A 23,946-nucleotide genomic window follows, 5' to 3' on the forward strand; every position below is an offset into this window, starting at 1 on the left:
ACTTCAGTAACCGAGTATGTTTCACAATCTGCAGAGACATGATGCCAAAGGCTTCCTCTGAGGTCACTCGCGAGAGGAACAGTATTATATTTTTATAATGTAACTTTCATCAGCTTCTCATTATCATAGTTTGAGAATTCGGAATATGGGGCTCGAGTTTCCCTCCTGGTTTTTCCTCAGTGAACCATCTGTGGGATATATTTCCCGCTTTCCATAAATCTCGGCGTGCTGCAGTTCTGGCAATCCATTTTGATTACGAATCCAATTGTGCACAATTACGACACAATGTGCATTTTGGGCATTCTGCATTATGTACAATGCTGACATTTCCGTTCTTTTGAACATGACCTTTATTCAAATACCAGCATCAGAGAGATGAATTCAGGCCTCTTCCTTTGGTCTGAAAACAGAGAAACACTATTCTCAGAACGTAGAGGTTAATTATAAAAACAAATCTGGGTTAACATTTGAAGTGCAGCTCGCTCAGTAATCCAGTTGCGAACGCAGGAAAACAAATTGATGGCAGAGATGCTAAATTTACATTCACATCGAAGGAAAATTAGCCTACATTTTAATCCCAGATCGGAATATCAATGTTCAACATATTCTTACATATATGGTAAGGTCAAATAAAAACTTGCTGGTTATATAAGATAGTGTTCTCCAGTCACCGAATAACAGCTGTCTTTGTGATTCTAGTATAAAACACACTGAAAAACTTCTCCATTCGCCTCCTCTCATCGAAGTACTTCTGCCTCGTTTTGTTCTACCTTTTTTTGTCCAGCATTGTAATATATGTTGCCGGTCGGAGGTAAAATGGCTTGTTGCTATGGCAACTGGGCTCACTTCTCATTCATGACATCGTTCAGCAAATCTTGTTGTATAAAGACGGGCAGAGAAGGGGTTGGGCATGGGAGTCGAGGGAGGGGGGTGATATGAAAAGAACAAGACATTCTGCCCTCATGCAAATTCCAACCTAAACACTTTTTTGTGCGCTGAGATACAACGACTCCACATGGGACAAAGGAAATTATATTTTGTGTAAATAAGAACCTCATTAGTATTTGATCGAAGATATCTCAGGAAAAAAAATGTAGATTTGCAATTCAAAACATGGCAATTAAAGCAAATTATGATGATTTTGTTCTCAGTGCATACTTGGGCGCGACCTAAGAAAGTTCATAAAATTATTATTTGCAAGAGGTGATATACTGAGTTTAAAGAATCAAATTATTTGAACAGACAGCTTCAATATGAACAAGGTTAAAGGTAAAGAACCAAAACTTTTCTCCAAAATGTGGATAAATTCAAAAGTCTATATTACAACAGCTGGCTTCACAGAAATGCAATGCAAATCTAAGTGCGTCTACCTGACAAAGCTTAATCCTCTCTCTGCATATACGCATGAGTGACAGGTTTAAGGTAAAAAAAACTTCCCACCTAGCTTTCAATCTTTATTTTGAAATATGCAAATGTCCACTAAAGCATTGTTAACTCTGTGTTGCGAGTTATATTATATAGGATGCAGTCACTAAATATAAACCTCTGCTCTCTTCTACCTATTATCTAGTCGACAGATGGAAATGTAGACGAGCAATAAAAACTGGCATTTCATTGATGCTCTTCATTTGCATGTAATGTCAGTTCGTATCTGCTGCATTTTTAATGCATTTTTCAATCATATGACTGCGAATCCCCTGTTGATATTTTGCCGGTAGGAAATCAATAGCAGGTTCTTATTCAGAAGCAGATTTAAAAAAACAACACCCCAAACCAAATGATTTTCATGTTGTTTCGGTTGTGTTAACTTATCGAAGAGTTTCAGTGGTCTTTAAACAAGAGTTTGTAGTCTAAATTGAATGTGAATAGAGAGAATGGATGAATGAAACTTTCTGTTTAATGAATTGATTAAAACGACTCACAAATGAGTAACAGATAGACTCATTTGTCTTAAACGGGTCATTCATTCACATTAACATCTGACTCACTTACTGAAGCACTGATTCTAAATAAACCAAGAATGGTTACTACAGTATGTGGTGTTGCAGTAAATATCCCGAGGGTTAAATTAGTACACAATTACTACTACTGGTTGCTCACAATGTGTGGCTGCTGAAATAAATTATACTTTTAAAACTATGGGTACTTATAAATTAAAGCGGCAGACCTTAATTTGGAGCCAAACGTATTCGATATTCTTACACGAGCTTAGCACATACACACACACCCGTGTACACAAACCAAGAATAACTTGGATAACTATAAGCACTAAAGCGTGCCCCCAGTAAAAAGACTTCACACAAGACTTAATTTCTTATAATGCACAATAATAGCAAAAAGCTTTTGTTTGTAAAGGTTTAATGTTACCTATACAGCAAATGCGTTGTCCAAAGGACATTGTACTTTAAGGTGTCTTATTATGTGTAATGTAAATAACATCTTTCCACTGAACGGCAGTGCAGTGATGTGTTCGAATTAGCCAACAGGACAATTTGATGACTGCAAAGAACTACTGTGTGTGGCTACAGTACCTTCACAAATCCTCCAATGCAATGGATATTAATATTATTATGGCCTGTAATGGTATCATAAAAGTGGAGAACACAATGTTCTTTTAAATACACAATTCATGTTAAAAGGTGTGCGTTAGCAATGGTGCATGCAAATCTGTTGTTAAATCTGTTATAAAGTGTGCAAAAGCCTTTATGATGCATTAGAATGCAAGTGTGTCAGTGCATGTGTGTGTGCTAGGATTACGAGGGTGAGTGGTATGGGGTTGGAGACTAAAGGGGAAAAGAAGAAGTTGCGTGGAGGAGAGATCTGATAAGTGCATCCCGCTGAGTTCACTACTGAGACCGCTATTTATGACTATGCAGAAGGGATATAAGGCGGAGGGTTGCCCTAACATGGGATTCCACATGCCTCATGACTCAAGCTTAAATTTATTATGACAATTATTTTCATGAATTTCGTATGCTATTAACATAGAATTGCACAATATGCTTATTGTATATTTTTATTTTAGGCTGGATAGCATAGCTCAGTTATTTCTTGACAGTACTGCAGATGATGTAACCACGTTATGTGCTATCTGAAATCCTTTAATGTTTTAATAAAAACTGCTAGCAATATGTGTATCACTAATATTCTAGTACATTATGTTAGATTTGCTTTAAAAGTGTAAACATGACAATTAGTCCTGCTCCCTCGTGTCATTGGCTGAGCTAGAAGTTGACATGTTGGATGGCTCAAAAGCTCAAAGCAATGCTTCGAACGTGTCTCAAAGCCTCAGTGTTTACCGGTGTAACAGTAAGTCAGCCTATAAATTAACTTCTTTCTTGACATTAAACTGAGAATATACTTTGTGAATATACAGAATAAAAATATCCAGATTGCGTTTGTAAAACTGTACCTAGTTCATGTAAAACTAAGAAGTTTAGGTACATTCAACACTTTAAAGTATGAGGGGGAAAGCAATGAGGAACAAAATCCCTGAAGTACCCCAGGGTAAAAGGCTTCATCTCTGCACTGCACGGAAAGTGTGATCAATAGAGAGATTCTAACAATGCTGTTGAAACATTGCAGAAATATGATGACATATATATATAGCATGAATGCAATTTCAAACACTCTACAACAGCATCTTGGGGGCAAATCTGAATGCCGAGCAGTCAGATGAGGTGACCTGTCAACCTCCACACCCTTCACATGCTTTTATATTGTTTACTGACTGATACAGACTGTTAACTTGTGATTAAGTGAATGGCTATAAACCTCATCCATACCATTAGCTTGCTTGAAAGTGGTGGACTCCTAAACTGGATTTCAGGAACGTGGTGAAAAACAACAACAACAGAGGATTTGAAAATGACAAACAATAAGTATTTTTGTCTGAAAAAGTATTTTCCAGACAAAACATCACAATGCAATTTGAGCCAAATTTGGTTAATGACTATGGAATTCAAAGGAATTAAGATTCTATAACATGGACGCTTTATGTGCTAATACGCCTAAAAAACGTGACAAAGTTGAATGGAAATGCTCTAGTAAAAATGCGTCCATTCATTTTCTAGTCTGGGATTAAAGATAGCGCTTAAAACAATATCATTAAAGAGATTTAAAACCCATTACCAAAAACATATCAAATGAATCATTATAAAATGTAATGTAAAAAGTGTTACATCCCGTTCTGCAAACGCAACGCTCAGCCGACGTCAGGCACTGCAGAGTCGTAACCTTAAAGTTAAGATGACTTTTACAGCAGTCAGTTAAGCAGCATAAGCCCAGGAAAATGTTGAAAGGGCCCGTTAAATTTGAAATAAGTAGGCAATATAGTGAACTATTAGGTCATTGAAACATTAGGGCTGTTCATAACTATAGTTATGTGTTGCCCTTTAGCACTGATCTGAGACTCTGTAGCGTTTTTAATAACCCTTCAAGTCTAAATTTAAATGGATAGATGACCTTAGATCAGAACGCCTGTGTAGAATAAAAGCTTTAGCAGTATGACGAAAAATGTCCAGATTTTTGAACACCTGGCAAAAGCTAAGGCAAAACAGGCAACAAGATCAAAACAAGCTTGAAGAACTCAACACTTTCAAAAAGGATGTGTTAAATATAAATATATATTTTGTGGAATGTTATTTTGACACGTTTAAAAAAAATTGTGAGTCTTTTGTTTTGGTTTTGTGTTAAATAAATACAATTTTGAGACATTAACTAACATTAACAAAGATTAATATATGCTGAAAAACTGAATCGTTCATTGTTAGCTAATGCATTTACTACTGTTAACAAATAAAACTTTATTGTAAAGTGTTACCAGTTTACGTTAAAAGGAACACAAAATATGTAGATACAGAGATGTGTTCAGTTTAGGACAGATTGTGTTTGTTTAACAGTTTTTAGAGTAAACTGCTGTATTATTGTTTACTAAATCAGCAAAGCATGCGATATCTTGCTATATTTACAATTTACCATAATTAGTTTGTTATGGCAGGAGTAATCATAACTTCAACAATTACTAAACACATAAACAACTTATGAAACTTGTTCCACATTAAGACCAATTGTTCATGTCACTATTTTGAACAAACAAAAAAAGTAATCATTTTGAAAGCCTTTAAAGTGTTTAAACATACCTGTCACAACTTACCATATTCTATGCATTTACTGTAACTAAAATGACAAACACATTGCAAAAATAAAGATTCTGTCATCATTTACACATCCTTGAGTTGTTGTAAATCTATTTCTGATAAAAACAGACTCATATATTTGGAAGAATGCTTATATCCAAACAGTTCTTGGCCACCATTGACTACCAAAGTAGGAAAAATTACAATGGTAGTCAAATGTGACCCAGAACTGTCATGGTTCTGTCCTCTTTTGTCTTGGTTTTCTAGTCTAGTGGCAGAATCATGACAGAGTCCCGTGTTTTGTGTGGAGAGAAACATATTATTGTCAATCAGGACATAATATGCGTTCTCTCCAGTCTCGTCTTTTGGCCCCGCCCTCTTGTTCCTAGTATAGCTTTCCACCTGTGTTTCTTTACCCCCACCTGCCCATTGTTATCTCCATTGTTAGTCTCCCTATTTAAATCCCTTATGTCTATTGTCTTGTGCTCGTTCGTTGTATTCATATGCCTAGTTGCTATATCGTGTCTTGGTTTACTGTGGATTACCTTGCCCCTTGTTTTGATGTTTTTGTAGTGAGTCGTGTCCTAGTATTTATTGCGTTAAACATCTTGTCTTTTGTTTTATGCCCCCTCGTGGGAAGTCTTTGTACCTTGCCTTAGTTACGTTTTTCCCCCATCGTGGGTGTATTTGTCTATTATTAAATAGACGTTTTTGTTACTCGTATCGCTGCCTGCGCTTGGGTTCTTCTGCAACAATCTATCGTGACAAGAACTGTTTCTTCACAAATATCTTCATGTGTGTTCAACAGAACAAAGTATTATGAAACATTTTTTTCTACAATGGAAATCATTGGTTGCAAAGAACTGTTTGGATACAAGTATTCTTCCAAACATCTTTATTTGTGTTCATCAGAACAAAGACCTTTATACAGATTTGGAACAACTTGAGGGTGAGTGCATGGAGAACTGTTCCTTTAAGCTAACATTTAACTGAATACAACTCTGGTATGTTTCATGTTAAATTTGTTTGGAAGAAATCAAATTAGACGCACTCTTAATGAGAAAAAAAGTGTTGACACGCAGTAATATCCCACAATGTCATGCAACAATTGATCAGTCGATAAGTCTAATTGTCCAAATGTAATACTTTTTGCGATGGTGCTTTCAAACAGAGCCACAACTCCCAAATAACCACAAGACGCAGTTTATAGTGCGTTTGCACGCTGTGCTTTACCGTGCTGACAGTCAACACGGTAAAATCCTCTCTGAAACCTATTGTCTCATAATTTTACTAATTTAAAGCTCCACTGCATTAAACAGTGAATGAAGACGATCCCTGTCGGACTTACCATCGCCTGTTGTGAGCAATGTTAATGTTATTATGCAGAATCCACAGGTTTACTACTGCAGTGTAGTGAAATTAACATAAAGGACATTGGATTCTGTTGCTGATTCTTTCGCTCCTGGATGCCTCTAGAAATAAGACTCAACATCAGGGACGTGCACAGGGGGGTTGCTCAGGTTGCCCGGGCAACTGCCCATATGCCCTTCTCGACTCATGTTGCCCTCCCGAGGTGGAAAATAAATAAATAAATCATGTACAATGAATGCAGAATTTCACATAAGTCTAGATAAAAAAACGCGAAAAGCCTCATTCACATCCGTATTCGGGCAACGAAAGTGAAAGTCAGAAGAGGAAGGGCAAATTCTGTATACATGGGTTCAACACTGCACGTGACCGGCACCTGAGCTGAGCCTGCATGAGTGGCCCTAGAAGGAGATTGTCGCGGTTATCGGGTGATACGACTCGACGCCACACGTCTGGATTTCGGCCGGACAGTCCGGATTTTAAGCCCCCGCGTCCGTGGCAGCTTCAAACCGGACACTCATTTGTCCTTCTTTTGTGCTGAATCGGCCTAAACAAAACCAGCTTTAGAACATTTATTGGGACGCAGCAGCATTGCGTCTGACGCCGTAAGATCTCCAGTCAAACAAATGATTGGCTGAATGAGGTGTCAAATAAATATCTGATATATCATTGGTTAAAAACGTAAACAAGCCTCCACGACGTGGAAGTGGAGTCCACGTGCTGGCTTCGTCACATCATAACGGTAACTTGCTGAAACGTCAGACATCGTTTAGTCCGGAATGGACAAAAGAGCACAACTTTATATAAAAAGGCAGTAGAGACACTTTTCATGGATGTCGCTGTGAAGTGGACGTTTGTAGTCAAGGGACATGCGACATGTCAGCACAGAAAAACAAAAGTAACCGACGAGCTGCAGGTACATCTTCCCTTAAGCTTAGGTCAAATATTCATTGACAGACAATTTTTGAGAAAATAGAGTAGGCGATATGATGCACAAAATTGTATTGTAGTTGCGAGTACACCAGAGTCCTATGCAGTTATTCTTGCCTCACTAAATGCTGCAAAGTGTCCTCCTTTTTTGCGTTATGGAAATGGCCACCATTACGTTGTCAGAAAAGGTGAGTTTGTGATGTATAACAAACAAACGATCATCATCATCAAGTTTTGTGAAATGAATTAAAATCTTCATAAATCCAGGCTGAGTTTGCCACGTTTAGCCTAAATAATAAGACAGATAGCTTGCAGACAAGCAGCCTGCTACTATTTTTTTGGTAGGTAGGCATTAGTTAAAACTAAGCTACATGTCTGCTGATAGTTAGTTTCTCACATTTCGTTTTAGCAAGAAGAATGAAAAATTTAATCACATTAATTATTTTATTCTAAATGGTTAAATGCCTAAATCCCATCACTATTTTGGATAATGTTTGAAGCCAAGATGCCCACTGAAGAGAGGCGGATTCAGGAGAGATATTTCAGGGAGTTATGTTTTTCTGTGTTATTATTAGTACTAGTTAAGCTGATTGAGTGCTGTATTTCAGTGTTTTACTTCTTTATATATTTTTTAAATAAAGACCCTGTTATTCTCAGTCCTTCATATAGCCTGTGAGGTTTTTTTGGGGGGGTGGGGGGTTGCCCTTTTTTCAGGTCAGAGCAACTGCCCCTCAAAATTCCTGTGCACGTCCCTGCTCAACATACTGTTTGATGTTGTGAACTAGATGTTGCCACACGCAATATTTCTTATCTAATCTACAGCAAAGAGAATCGACCTGTGAGTTTCATGCGCTCAGGCTGTTCTGTGTACGATCTGTAACAAAAGGTTTTTTTCTTATATTTTTAATGTTGGTAGTACAGTGCAATGAAATATAGTTATTCAGTAATTTTTTGTTGAATATAAAATTACTTTTACTTGTTTGCTCGGGAGCCGGTGGACGCTGTCTAATATTCATTGTCGTCCGAAAGAAACAACTGCAATATCTCATTTGCAATTTTCCTTATCCGTGGGTTCATTTTAACCACTGTGTGCTCTCAAGGCCTCAAGTGTGTTCGTATAGTACGTAAGGGCTATAAAAACCAAGGGTAAGCAATCGCATCCCTGTGGGATTCATAAACACGCCAGAACCTGCTGTAAAACTGCCCGTCTCTGGGTTAGGCATGGAAGCACTGCCTAATATGATTGGCTGGCAGTGTCTTCCGTTAGCTTGTGCGCACTCCAAACCCTCTCATTTAGGATTGTCAGCCCAAGACTTCCCATGCCTGTCGCGTCCTGAAAATGTCACCAGCCAAAAATGCTGAAGAGCCTAAAAAAAACGCAGCCGGAGTCTGGAATGTTCCAAAGCGCTCACGTCGACAGGTGACCGGGCAAAACGACATGTTGGATGAGGGCGTAGGAGGAAAAGCACCGTGTTTAACAGAACAAATAAACTGCGGAACAACACTTGGCGAACAAAAAAAGATGTGCAGGGGCTGTGCAGAGAGAATATAAGGCATTAATGAAGGGGCCAGACCACTCCATCATGATCAGAACGGATGAGTCAATCACCACCCACCCCGGGCATGAAATGCAGTCACACACCCACCCAACCGCGCTTTCACACACACACACACAAACACACAGAGAAACACCCATGCAATCACTTCACACAGCTAACCTCTGTTCACCGGAGTCCCATCCTTGATTTCTCCTGTAAAGCTTATCTTATTGCGGCAGCGTCGTCCCACCGGACACAGCTGTTAATTAGTTTTCTGCCCCCTTCTCTTGTTTTTGACTTTCTCTCTCTCTTTGCGGGGCCAGGTGTGCTTTCTGTTGCTAAGTCACCAAGGATGGCACAATGACTCCTCTCTGAAGTGCAAATAATGCACATGCTGTTATTTCTCTTTTAATGTTAATGAATCAAATAGTTGCGATAAACGGGTCGAGATGTGACATGTGCTGGTGAATGGCAAATGGGTCTGTAATAGATAGCCATTGCCGTATATGCCTGTAATGTTTTATAGAAAGCCAGCTGAATACATCAAATAGTTCATTTGCAAAACCAATGGAGGAAATCGATAGCTACATTACATGGGCATTCTGGGATGCATTCATTTGTATTAATATCGGATTCCTCAGACCATCCAATAGATCATTCGACTTTAGAGAAAACACACAGGTATATAATACATTTAACGTGTCCTACGGTTTAACATTATGCTGTTGTTTAAAAGTAGATCATTCCTTTATACCTTTAATGCATGGTACTTTTTATGAAAGAAAAAATAGCAAAATCCCATGACATCACACTTTTCTGTACTGTGTTGATATATTTCTTATTAAAGCAGTATGTTTGTTTGTTCCTTTGACAGCAAATAAAGCTTTAGTTGTATGTCACAGTACGATGAACCACAAAATGAATCACAGCCAGATTTGACACTTGCTGGTCCCTTTAGAAAAACAAAGTAAAAGCAGAGTAACCATGTTTTTTGACGAATTGATTACAATCTTTATTTATATGGCCAAAAATTTATATGGTTACTTCAGTTAAACCAAGGGTATTTTTGTCACTTGCAGGTAGAGGATCATTCTCATTCTAGAGATCATCTAAATGGTTATTTCCACAATACAACATAAATTATCAATATTTTAGTAACATATTTCCAGAAGTGAACTGTAAATTTGCAGAAAAAGAAAACTGGAGAAACAGGTAATTTTTTCGGAGCTCAAATAGTTAACATTCACTTTTAAGCAATACAATTTTTGTAAAAGAAACAATCCACACATAATCCACACACTTTCCCATATGAATCCATATACAGCCGCGGAAAAATAAGAGACCACACTAAAATTTCATTTAATCAGCATTTCTAGATGTATTGTGGCCTTTGCAGTCCAGTGTCTGTTGAATTTCAACTAAATTCAACCTCAGGAATGACAAAGTCATCCAACAGCAATGTGAAATACTGACAGCATGACAAGACACGTGAAAACTGCAATAAAAATCAAGGTTATCACGTAAGGAAATCATTTTCAACTTTTCCTAAATACATGTACAAATAATACTGTTGCATTGCTTAAAAGCGAATATGAACTTGTTTTCTTTGCAGTATTTGAGGTATGAAAAAGTACAAAAAATCGTTTCCGTTATTTTGACCTTTTCTCCTGTTTTCATTTCCTGCAAATAAATGGAAATAGAAACAATACTTATATTTGAAATTTGAGAGAAATATTGTAAGTAGTTCACAGACCGAAATAAAAATAACAATTTGACGTTAACACATACCTATAACCTATACAACCTACTTATATATTTATTTTAACCTAAAGTGTTATTGTTGATAACAAAACATATGTGGACATATTATGCTCAAGCTTCCACTCAAATACAAACTTCATCTCCAACTCAACAATCCCCTGAGAATAAAAACTGGAGTGCTTAAATATGTTCCACTATCTTGTAAACATTACTAATCGTGCAATCCCTCAAGACAAGCGATGTGCAGATATTGGTGCAAACCTTAAAAATGCTGAGAGAAACAGAGAGGGGGATATGAATCAGAAATAGGCAAGAAAAATATATGGTGCAGCAACAGGATGGCATGCAAAAACGTGTTATGTGTATTCTGGGTTGACTTTGAGCACCAGTTGGTACCCACTAGCAAAGACGAAACTGACAAGGAATAAATCACCCCATGTGATGTCATTATAAATGGCCGTGGACGTTGCCATTCCAGCTGAGCAGAGGAAGTGTGAAGGAGAGGGGAACAAACAGAGTGATGATGACTCGTAATTGACAATAGCGCTGCTCGGTGTGACCACATGCGGCGAGGCAGAACAGTAGCTACAGCGCATCGGAGAGCTCTAAAGCTCTTCGACAAATATTAGCCAGACTCAATAAACAGAACGTATCTGTTTCACTGAAATGAACTACATCAACAGAAACCATAAAATGAATCCTAATAATGTTCCTTGACTAATCCTGTGTGTAGGATGTTGCCAGTTCAAGTTCTAATTCAGGAAGCCTTCACAGCATGATGTTCTCTTAACATGTAATTCTGCTCAATATTGTACTCACATGGCACATTAGACTGGAATCCACACACAGACCGTAAAGATGTTTCTCCAATAACTACATAGTCAAAATAATTACAGCTATATACAACGATTTGATGTGAGCAAAACTCGCTTGTAGTCTTTCTCTCAGACAGCTGTAAAAAGCTGTGTAGCTGTAAAAGACATTATTTATCAAACATATATACCAATAATTTTATATGAGTGCTGTCAAATTGCTCAATTGTGATCAATCGATTCCAAAACCTTTGTTTATATAATATATTTGTGTGCCATGTTTATTTATATAAATGGACACACATACATTTGTATGTATAACAAATATTTAAAAATATATACATAATACAATACAATTTGTTTAAAAAACGAGTTTAAAATATAATATTTAAATATAATTTCAATATGTATCATTTAGACTAAATAACAGTTTGTATTTACATAATATATGTCTGTTTACTGTGTATATTAATTTTGGATTTATAAACACATACACATACATGTGTATATTTAAGAAAATATAAAAATCGAATATATAATTAAAATTTAAAATTAACATATACATGTATTTGTATGTGTTTATAAATACAAAAGAAATATGCACAGTACACAGGCATGTTTTATTTAAACACAAACAACATTCTGGAGGCGAATCTTCGTGATTCGTTGTTCAGCAGCCGTAGCTTAAATATACATTATATTTCTTAAATAAACACTTGTAGGTTTGTGTACGTTTATATACTATATATATATATATATATATACACACACACACACACACACACACACAAACACACCTTTATATACAAACACCAAACAAATATATATATATATATATATATATATATATATATATATATATATATTATATAAACACAAACATTTATTATGGAATCGGTTTGAAAATGAATGCGATTAATCGATTTGACAGCACTCATATGAATCCTACTTTGCTAACAATTCTTTATATTATTTGCATTTATTTTCTGTTAACTGTATAATCCTTAAGTTTTTTATCCTCCTGCACTGTGATTTACTTCTGATGTGAAACATTAGTTTACAACCCGGACTTTCACTTTATCTAAAACATTACAAAAAAGGTATTATCACCCAAAATGCCACTCTTTAAAGAAATAGGAGAAAAATGTTCGAGAACTTCTTTTTAGGAAACTACCTGACACCGTAACCTTTTAATAAGCGACCAGCCTGACTCACCTGTTTGATACCAAGTCGATAGGCCATGATACGGTCGACCGCACCGGGATTCATTTGAGTCCACTGGAGTTTGAAACCATAGACGCGAGGCTTGTTCTGCCAAAGAGCGCTGTAGGTGTCATAGTAGAACTCGGGCAAGAAGGCTTTTCCTGAAACAACAAAAAACCCAAACCGACATTTATTACTCTGAATTCGGAATCAAAATTAGCCACAAAACCCAAGTTTATTCGTTTAATGATTTGTTTTGTCCCATCTGATATTATATACAATTTTATAATTCAAAATAAACAATTTCAGTCATATGTGAAGATTTCCATGGCTTGTGTTGGATTTAGAAGCGTGCTATAAACTCCTCCTTCCTCCATCGCTGGGAGGTGGATTTTTCATCAGAAATATTCTTTGGAGAATTCGCAAAGAACAAAATGTGCCGGCTGACAGCGCTGTTTGTTATTTGCACATGCTGTCTTCGTTGTCTTAGCATCCGATTCACTATAGGAATTATGCAAATCGTGTAACAGCGCAAACATGCCCAAAAAATCTGTGCCGAACGCAATTTGCACAGCGCAATTCCCCATCTGGCAGGCATTTCTGAGTGCAAGGGTTGTGGAAGATGCAGCAGATTGCCACGATCTGCCATAGTTAGTCGGGACTGTACAGCATCACTCCACAGCTAGAAACCTGAATCAGCTCTTTAAAATGCAAAAATAACACAGTCTACGCCTCTGGATACAGGCCTGGATATAATGTTCTTCTCCGTCATTTGATTATCAGATGATGAATAACCGCTGTCAAGATTAAAGAAAATACACAACGACTCCTTTCAAAGAAAATTCTGCTTTAAGGCAGTGCTCTGACATATCACACAGAAGCGCCATAGTTAACCCGTGTTTCGAGTCACGGTTTGAGGTCGTTTGAATCATCTCTAAAAACAACTTTAAATGCTTACGCTACTTTGTGCACTGAATGTAAACCGTAATCTAAATTATGTTTAGTGAATTTGTCCTAGATTTAAAGATTCCACAGAAGGTCGGTCAGAAAAATCATTTGAAAGGTTTGAAATAAAAGGATTCGTTTTTACATTCATTTTCTATATTCAAGCAAAAAGCTTGTTTGATCTAAATGGAACTAAATCCCAGCTTAGCAAATATACTTGATTATTATATTTGATTCCTCTAAAACTAATGCAAAACTGTCTCACTGCTATTACACTGTATACGTTTTGAAATCATTAATAAATAGTCTGCTGTTTACACCAGGAGGTCAAGCGGCTGGTGCACTGAAGCAATGCTAGTGGATTTTCTAGATGTGATTAGAAAGCTTTGCATGTAAAAAATGGGTGAAAGAACATTCTCTATCAGTAGTTCAAAGAGACAGAAACACAAAGCAAAGCCATTAGGATATCTCATCTCTCTATCGTCTGAAAGCTGACAAGCCTGTGAAAAAAACATTTATAAAAGAGAGGAAAAATATGGTTAACATCAAGGCCTGTTTCCTGTCAAAAAAAGAAAACTTGCAGAATTACAATTTACAACATAAATGAACCCATGCTTTAAATGTAAGCTCATTAAATAAAAAGATAAACTTCATCACTGAGAAGAACAAGGACAAAAATGTATCCGATTTCATTCAGAAGCCCTGTTGTCGACTTGGTTGGTGGAAAAGTCTTTGAGAGTTTATACTCTGGTGGTGGGGAAAATGTGCTGATCCTGCAGGTCAGGGATAAGGACTGTGGATGGCATTTATTTTATCCTCAGCTTATTAAGAGGGAAAGAAATCTACAGCCGATGCTAATGGGCCTCTCGTGTTTACTCTGCCTAAGGTTTAAGGGGTAAATTTGACTCCTCTGGGAATCAATGCTTGAGTGAAGGTGGAGAGAAAAAGCAGGAGCGCCGTAAACACATCACTCTTAAATCAGCCTAAGATGGAGAGAGACAGTATTGCATGAATCAGCTGTCACTTTGCAAATGAAACCAAGAAGCGCCTACATTTGGAACAGCCAAGACTTCTAAGTGCGACTTCCCTGCAGTCTGTAAATGAGATGTAGACATCCATTTAAACACAAACCTTTGACACTAATCCGTAATATGTGTGAGATTGTTTGTTTGTCCGGGAAGATCCAAAAGACTACTCAAAAATAGAGAACAGTTTCATTGAAACCTGAAAATAAGTTTAAAAAACAGAAATATTTAAGATACTGCAGTATTTCAAGGTCAATTGCAAGCACATTTGTGAAAATGGCTTTATACAAAAGGTCAGATTTTCTTTCTTGCATATTATGATGCTCTGTGGAACTTTCTCAAAGCATGCTGGGATATCTTCCTATAAGAAAGAAAGGTGAGATATCTTTAATGCTATTTCTCCTCAGTGTTAATGAGATTTAGACCCTATTCACACAAATGCTTATTCGTTTGAAAACGCATCTTTATCTCTATGTTTTGGCCTTTCGTCCATACTGAGACAGTGTTTTGGTCAATCACAACAGAGCTTTCCGAAAATGCACTCCAAAGTGGATACATTCGAAAAGCTGTTTTTCTCGATGAAGTGTAGATCAGGAAAACGGAGGGGTTTAAAACGATTATGCGTTTTTTGTCATGTGACGCAGTTTTTTTGGCTGCTCTCCTGTTTGATAGCATTAATTCATACATACTTTAGATTGCATGTTAGGAGACTGAATATATAAGTACTCGCAGTTAATGTTCGGCAGCGAAGTGCTAGTTAAGTTTCACTTTCGCTCTTGCAGCTTTATAGTCTTTGAACTCTAGTCTATTTAAAAAAACAATGTCTTTGCACCACATTGCCTCAACATAATAATGCAGAAAGTAATGAACCCCTGACAGAAATGACACATGCTGACATGTCTTAGGTTTTGCCCATGAGCAGAACATGGATGTACATAAGCGTTTTCCTAAGTTTCAGTATGGATGGGCAGAGTTTGCGAAACACTTGAAAACACTACTGTGGACAAGCACTTGAAAACACTACTGTGGACGTTTTGAAAACGAAAACTAAATGAATCATGAATTCAACCCTCCCCCTAGTTCTTCCAAACCTGTATACATTTCTTTGTTCTCTTAATTTCATTTCTGTGACATCATTGACCACCATCTTCATTTATTTTAACATTTGTCTCACTTGCTTCTATTGTAATTTTAGGAGAAACACCTGTGAAGGTTGAAAGTTGAAACTCAATAAAACACAACTGGGAACTCTCTGAAGCTTTCTAAGAGCAATAACAATTTTCTTTGGGACGGAACGCCAGGTTTAATTAGGTATTCAAATCGTTATGCTTATAATATAACTTGTTATAAAAAATAAATGCAATAGACAAGCATTTTTTTAATACTTGTAAAAGCAGGACTACAGGTAAAGTGAATTGTTGACCAAAACAGTTACCTAAAGCACTCTCTCAACTTTCTCCTCCTGTGTCAACTGACAAACTCACTCCATTTACATTCCTCAGTCCTGCCTACATCTGACAAAGGAAATTCCAGCATTTTATCTCCTAACGCATTTATCTTTTGTGCGTTGCTGTGACAAAGTGAAATGTCAATTTGATGCATCGGCCATTTGTTCAGGCGCCACACAAAACCCGGCGGCTGTGTGACGTTTGTCTGTTATTCTGCGGCTTTGCCTTCATATCCCTTGATTTTGTCAAATCTGCTTTCATGGTACGACATTCAATGAGCTTAACCTCCAATAAAATGGACTCATCGTGGGATTTACTTGCTTGCATCATAAAAACCCATATGATGACAACGATAAATGAGAGCTTCAAGCTTGTGCAGGGGTGGCGGCACATTCCTGCATCACAGCGAGCGGAGGCTCATCGCAGATGCACGGTTTGTGCAAAATAATGGCCTTCAGCATGTCCTACAGAAATGCATGGTGGAGAAAAAGAACGAGAGAGAGAGAGCGAGAGATACAAGGAGAGTGGATATGAGTGAAATAATCCTCTTTTATGCCTACTGAACAGAGAAGGAAATTGTCAATGCAAATTAAATGATTAGGACCGAACATCTCCAAGAATAACCTATGCATCAGAAAGCAGGTATCTCATCTCTCCCACATCCTTCTCTGGTCCTGGATGCCTCATCAACCAGCTGGGATTTCAGCCATGAATATTCAACAGCGAGGATGGCGGAATCACAAGCTAACAGTTCCCATTTCTAAACACGAATGTCTGGTGCAGTAGCAGGCATGAGATCAGCCTGAACCGAGCGTTCCAGGTGACAAGGTGGACTGGATTTATTGGTGCCAAAACAGACACCAGGCGTATCCCAGATATGGCGTTTCTTCAAATCTTAGAAGAAAAGTGTTTTTGGCTTGTGAATCATTAGTGAAAGCTTTCCGTAATGCAAAATATGTATTTTCTGTTGTTAAGTGGTTCTCTTGGTTAAGAGCTAGTTGTTGAGATTTGCATTTCATCATAGTAGGCATAAGGAAATATTTCTAGGGCAAAAACAAAGATCTGCTTAATAGGCAGTAAATAAATAAATAACAGGTCACATCAGCAGTATTTCTATCATTAAATGTGATCTTTGAAAACTAATCTCTTGTGTCCCATTTGTTTATTAGGATAGGGTTTGAATATGTCATGGTACAAATGTATTGCGCACTAGACCAGTAGTTCTCAATTGGTTTTGCTTCAACACCCAGATGGGCATCAAATGGGCTTCAAAGTACCAAAATTATGCAACTTGTCCAAAATGGCATCTACTTAAAGTGGTAGTTCACCCAAAAATGAAAATCCTGTAATTTACTCACTCTCTTGCATGACTTTCTTTCTATGGTAGAACACAAAAGAAGATATTCTTATACCAATACCCATTTGCTTGCATTGCTTTGTGTCCATACAAAAGAAGTGAATGTGTACCGCTGTTGTTCAGCTACCTACATTCTTCAAAATATCTTCTTTTGTGCTCGTGCAGGCTCAAAAGGGTGAGTAAATAATTTTTGGGTGAACTATTGCTTTAATTTAACTAGCTTGAACCAAATGGACATATCAATTTAAAAAAGAAGGCTGTTAGATTGGAAGCACAGCCTTTAACTTCAACAACAAAAGGGACAGGGGACCCATTTTCTCCTTCCTTAAAAAGTTGCTAAGCTCATTTATTTTGCTCTCCTCCAACAGGCACTTTCATCCAAAGCTGCTTTATTTTGGGGGGGATATACAGCATATTGGCATCCGGTCTTTGATCCTTGCTCCACAAAAACATGTATATACACTACAGGTCAAAAGTTTAGGATCGCTCTTAATTCATATTTTTCCACAGTTTTGAATAATATTAAAACTATTAAAACCATGAAATAACACAAATGTAGCTGTGGGAATTATGTTGTGACTAAAAGCGAAATAAATAAACTATGTTATATTTTAACATCTTTAAAGTAGCTACCCTTCGACTCACATTTTATCATCCAGATCCTTGAGGTCTCAAACTGGGAAGCTTCTTATACAGTACTGAAGGAATTTGAATCCATGATTGACTGTTTTTTATTCATAATTTAGTTTAAATAATCGCTAAAACATTTTTTTAAATAAAAATGAGGTCTTCTAATAAAATAAATCAATATGTAAGGCCAATTATATATGTTTTACAAAGTGATTTCATCGATTTAAACACACACCTTTCGATTAATAGATCTTTAAGATCATGCGAGACATTTGCTTCAAGTGATCCTAAAGTTTTGACCAGTAGTGTATGTTTCTACAATGAGATCAGTGAGACTTTATAAATCAGTTTGGTCTTACCTGTGACAAGAAAAGTACACCGGCCAGCTCCTGCTTCATTGGTGATTTCACAGGTGTAAGAGCCGTAGCCCTCTCGGTTGAGCGCCCTCTGGTTATATTCCGTCTCGTCCCGAGTGTCCAACTGGCCCATCATTAGCAGTCGAGTGCCCAACTTCCATTCATACTTCAGCACCTTCGAGGGGTGGGCACGCAAGACCCTGCAGCTCAGCGAGAACGGGCGACCCAGACCCTGTCTAATCTCTGTATTCGCTGGCTCCACAGCAGGGGGATCTGAAAAAAGCAAAGAATGCACATATATATCTTATCAGAAAGTCTGGTTTAACCCTGCCATCTATTCAGTCGATAAACCAATATGCCGAAGATCCCGATGTTGAACTTATTGGACTGAAAATGTGATAAAACTGTGGTAACTGTGTGTCTTGAACGTTTTTGCTAAATCGATATCTTTGAACTTTAGTCTATGATTGTCATCAAATGCGAGAGACGATTGGCAAAACGCTAAAGCAGTCATTTTTTGTGCCCTTCGACAAAATTTCAAAGATGCGCCACGGCTGAGATCGCATACGGGTTTGAAAACTTTTATGCTCACATTGTGAAGCAGCAAACGAAGAAATAACTGCTGACTCACGGCGCTCATAAGAGGGTGACCTGTCATGAATCTGTGATTCATGGTGTTACGATCCAATGCGCGCACATGCACCATGATGCACACCAAAAGAGCACAGCCTCAGGAGAACATCATCAAATATAATGTGATGTCCTCATAAGGACGCTGGCATCTGCACAGCGTCTGCAGTTTTTCTGTCTGATTTGGTGAATATTTGAGGCTGGTGCACAGCATTTCTATTGAAATCCACTGAGAGTCATGAGTGCTTAAAGGAAAAAGCTTAATGCACAAAATTCCCACAGTTGCTTGACACACACACATTCTGTCTTTCGTTTTTTACTTTACAATAAGCCACTGTGGACTACCTACTGCTCCCCTGTACAAATACCTGTGAGCCACAATACAGAGCTGTAATTGGAACATTTATAATGTATTGTCAATCATATAACACCTTCTCGTAACAAGGGGATGAAGGAATGATTTACTGGATCACTCTGAAGGGACTAGCTGTAGATTTCCTTCACTTACTGTATAAAATGCTCACACTTATGCTTGCTGTAGTTTTTATACAATTTAAAACATAATATATAAAATAAATATATGATCGCGCAATTATTGACCAATCAGAAGTATTGAAGAAAGCTGTCAAAGGCAATGGGCATTAAATATCTCAGGGCCCTAAAATGTGTGAAATGGGAGCTGGTAAATCATCTAGTATACTTGAAATGTTTCTGCACATTTTGTAATATAAATGTTGCTCGCCAAACATTTGATTTAAATGACTGTCAAAAGAGGACATTTTAAATTCATGGCAGATGCTTTATAAACAGCCACTTACAGTGCATTCAAGATATACATTTTATCAGTATGTGTGTTCTCTGGAATGGCGGTTCACAAACTTTTTCATGCCAAGAACCCCCAAGTTTGATGAAGCTTTTGCGAGGGACCCAGTTTTATTCAGCCTGAACAAATAAAAGCTAATGCCACACACTGTCCATCATAATTGACACATTTGCACATTTGTACATAGCATCTGTGCATTGTAAACAATATATACGATAAACCTGTAACTAACACGTATGTACATTCATTTAAACAATTATGTTTTTTGTTTACATTTTAAAATATGTATAGTTTATTATTATTATTACATGTTCTGTATTTCTTATCTAAGTATATTTCATACAGTATATACAAGAGGGAGACATGCTCTATAGTGTTAGCTAGATGGACGGGTTGAAACGCTGAGTTCGAGTCTCGTGTCTTTTAGAAGTGGCACGAGTGTTGTCAGCTTTGGTTCACTATAGCATGACGTGAAAATTTCTGTTATCAAAAGCGCTTCTCGAGACACCTGCGTCCTGAGCGCAGAGAAAGAGATACGGTTGTGACGTATGGTTCTGCTGTTCTGCAATCCGTCACTATTGCTGAGAACTGCTTTTACATCCACTACTTATAAGTCTGATTTAGCTAAATGGCCGTGTGACACAGACTGTGACATGGTTCCCGTCACAGATACATTATATAGTTCCCAAAGTGGTACTGGTAAAATATGGCATGGCTCTCAGCCAATCAGGTTCGAGAACCAGTATAATTGTGAATATGGATCACAATGGATATAAATTAAATTGAGAGCTGTTTGCAATAACAAATATGTTTAACGCGTATGGTTATATTACAATGTTTTCTATTTTTGGAACTTTATATTACACATGTACATGTATGTATAACCAGTGAAATTCATAAAGGGTAGAGGTGCAGAAAAGTATTAGTGGTGGTGGTTTCTCTCTTAAATATAAGACAGTTAGATCAGATTTTTACTGCATTTTAAAAGCCATAAATTCAATATTGAGCAGAATTAAGTTTAGCCTTTTGATTCAGCCCTCCACTACAGTCCCATTTCTCATGTGGCCCCTTGGGATTAATTGCACATCGCTGAAGTAGAGGAATATTAGAAATAATAATACATAATGTAAATTACTATAATAATGTGTCTTATTACAGTGTGCAAATGTTTTGCCATTTTTCTCAATATAAAAGTGTTTATTAAACACAGCGTATGTACGTACATACTACAGTATTTATCAAATTTCAGTGTGGAATAAATTATAAAAGATTAAGATTAATGTGCAAATAATGTGCTGCCCTTAACGTAATATCGAAAATTTGACGTGGCCCTCAAGGAATAAGGTTGCCCACTCCTTTCTTAGAACATTCTGGAGGCCCCTTGGGGTACGCCCCAGTTTGAAAACCCCTACCCTAGGATTCAAACCCACAATTTTACTGCTGTTAACACCAAGTTAACTTTTTGCTGCAAGATGTTGTAGTTTAAATACATTTGATCAGTTAATGTAGTATACTACCAAATACTTTGCCTCACTGGCTAAAACATTATCTTACCAAATTAATTTGCATTTGTCTATTACTGAAATTGTATGATCTGCTTCATTATGTAAGTATGTCATTCAAATAGAATAACAGAATAGAATAGGCAATACAGAGACACAGTCTAATAACTCTAACAAATCACACTTCTCTCACAATTTTCAATATTCAACAGAACACACACAGCTCTAAAATAATGAAAAGCATGGGAGAAGTCATTTTACATACAGTAAGTGGTTCAATGTGCATTTATATGTTCACAATAAATGACTGTGATAATCCTTGTGCCCTTATAACAAAATAATACATTCCTACAAATGGTTTTATCCGACGCACACGCTGACGCAAAGTTATAATATAATGATTTATTTATTACTTAATTTATATTCATATTTTATGATGACAAATGAAAAAAAAGATGATAAACAATTTCCTTTATGTTTAGTTTCTGGCTGATAGTTAACTGCTAGTTGTATAACTAACAAAGTTAGCTAGCATACCCTATGCGTTCAAACGTTAACGGTACGTGAAAAACAACCTAACTTGTTGTTACCAGTTTTTGATTAGGTGGGCATACGTGAGATAGTTTGAGAAACATACCCAAATCATCACCAACAAAAGACAGACATGTTTTATCTTATGTGTTAAAAAAATTAATTCTGTCGATTGTGGCACTCACAAGAAAATTATATTTTAAACTCCTCATGTAGCCGAATCTGTACTGGTTTGTATTGGCCGCCTCCAGTTTTCCTTTTGTTTTGCCTTCAGCTAATGCCAAGACATGAGCGTGATGTCGGCCCAAAAGTGGTCTATAAATTAATATTAATATAATTAAATATTAAACAAACTTATGTTATAACCGAACACAGACGTTAACTGCGTCTGATTAAACTGTCTATACAGTATATTACCTTTCAAAATATTAAATAATTTAATTTATATTTAAAAATATATTGAATAATACATTGGCAATTTTACAATATATTGAATAATACATAGAACATTGCTGTCTTTCATATTGAAAAATGTAACCAATTGGTTCCAACATATAGATATTAATTCATACTGTATATACAGAGGTATATTTTCAACTATATACCCATATATTATGGTTTTGTAAGGGAGTGTGCACTGGACCACTTCAAAAATCTGCCAGCAAAAGTCATTCAGTACCTGTGTCCAGTTAGTACATTTTTCAGGACATCTAAAAAAATGGCATTTTCAACCAAAGGGGGCCTGTTGACTTTTGTTTCCCCCACTCCATATTACACCACGCAGAGCCTGCACACTCTGAGTGGATTACATTCCGTGCAATACAATATCTTTTACAGCTGAGGTCAACAGTTCACCCTCCCGACGACTTTATTCGGGCAATGATGCAAGCCCGGGCCCACCGCATTTTGTCATTCTGAATTTCACGGCTGAGTTTCCCAAACTGAACCAATTCCGGCTGACATGTTGCCGATGGATGAGGGTCTGATGGACTAGTCGTGGAGGTTATCGCACACTTGCGCTGTTAGACAGGTGACCGTTGGCAACAGTGTGTATTCGCAAATCGATTTCTCAGCAATATGGGGAGAACAGAAAAACACGTTTGCTTAAAATGAATCGATTGTGTATGCAAGGCAAGGGAAAATACAAACAACTCGCAGAAAGATTGCAACAGGAAGGCGCAGAAGTCCGACGCAGGTAATGAATGTACTGTACACTACAAAGTATTGTATCCCCTGAATGCGTATAACATTTTAATAACAGTTGTGTATCATATTGATTGTGCTGAGATGATGTTATTATATGGAGTTTTAAGAATATATTGCTTCAATTCTATGATGTCAAATGGCAAAAGAACAAATGCATCAATGACAGAATGATCTAACTGAACGGAGGCGGTAATTTCTTAGACTTGCTTTCCGTCTGAGCGCTTGCAAAATAAGAAATGCGGTGTGGTTAAAATGACTGCTTGGCATAATGGCCTTGTGAAATTCATGGGGGACTGAGTAGAGTTATTCTGTCTTCTCCATCATTATTAAGGGTCTTAACTGCACGCAGAAGACAGCCCTTTACAGACAAGATGTTTTGATTGTTTGGCTGCACACAACCATTTCCTTGTTACCTACGGGGGAAAATGTTACATACAATTACGTGACACAACATGATGACACGTGCACAAGAATGTTAAAACCTATTCATTAACAAGTCCCATGAGGATGGTCTTCTGTACGTGTTCAATATTAACAAAAGCAATAATGCTTATTTTTGTATATTTTCTTCAGGAACCAAAAGCTAGGCTTGAAGCATGAATGGTGACTTTTTCTTTCTTTGCATGAGCATATATTCTCTATTTCATAAATGAATACTGTTGGGAATAAATTAGCTCTCTGCTAATTAGGCTGGCAGCCAGCTTTGAATGCCATGCTAAGCAAACATGGAGCGAGGAACGCTG

General features: G+C 37.1%; 1 protein-coding gene across 1 annotated transcript in view; it reads right to left on the minus strand.

Moving 5' to 3' along the window:
• mdga2a (MAM domain containing glycosylphosphatidylinositol anchor 2a) overlaps nucleotides 1–23,946 on the minus strand; it is a 132,169-nt gene that overhangs the window by 22,332 nt on the left and 85,891 nt on the right. The window contains exons 9-10 of the mRNA XM_079459242.1: nucleotides 18,515–18,784; nucleotides 12,763–12,911 (exon numbers count right to left, since the gene is read on the minus strand). Of these exons, the coding sequence (XP_079315368.1) occupies nucleotides 12,763–12,911; nucleotides 18,515–18,784 (419 nt within the window). The remainder of the gene's footprint in view (nucleotides 1–12,762; nucleotides 12,912–18,514; nucleotides 18,785–23,946) is intronic.

This window comes from Barbatula barbatula (assembly GCF_947034865.1).
Source record: "Barbatula barbatula genome assembly, chromosome: 6".
In the NCBI taxonomy this organism is placed as follows: Eukaryota; Metazoa; Chordata; class Actinopteri; order Cypriniformes; family Nemacheilidae; genus Barbatula; species Barbatula barbatula.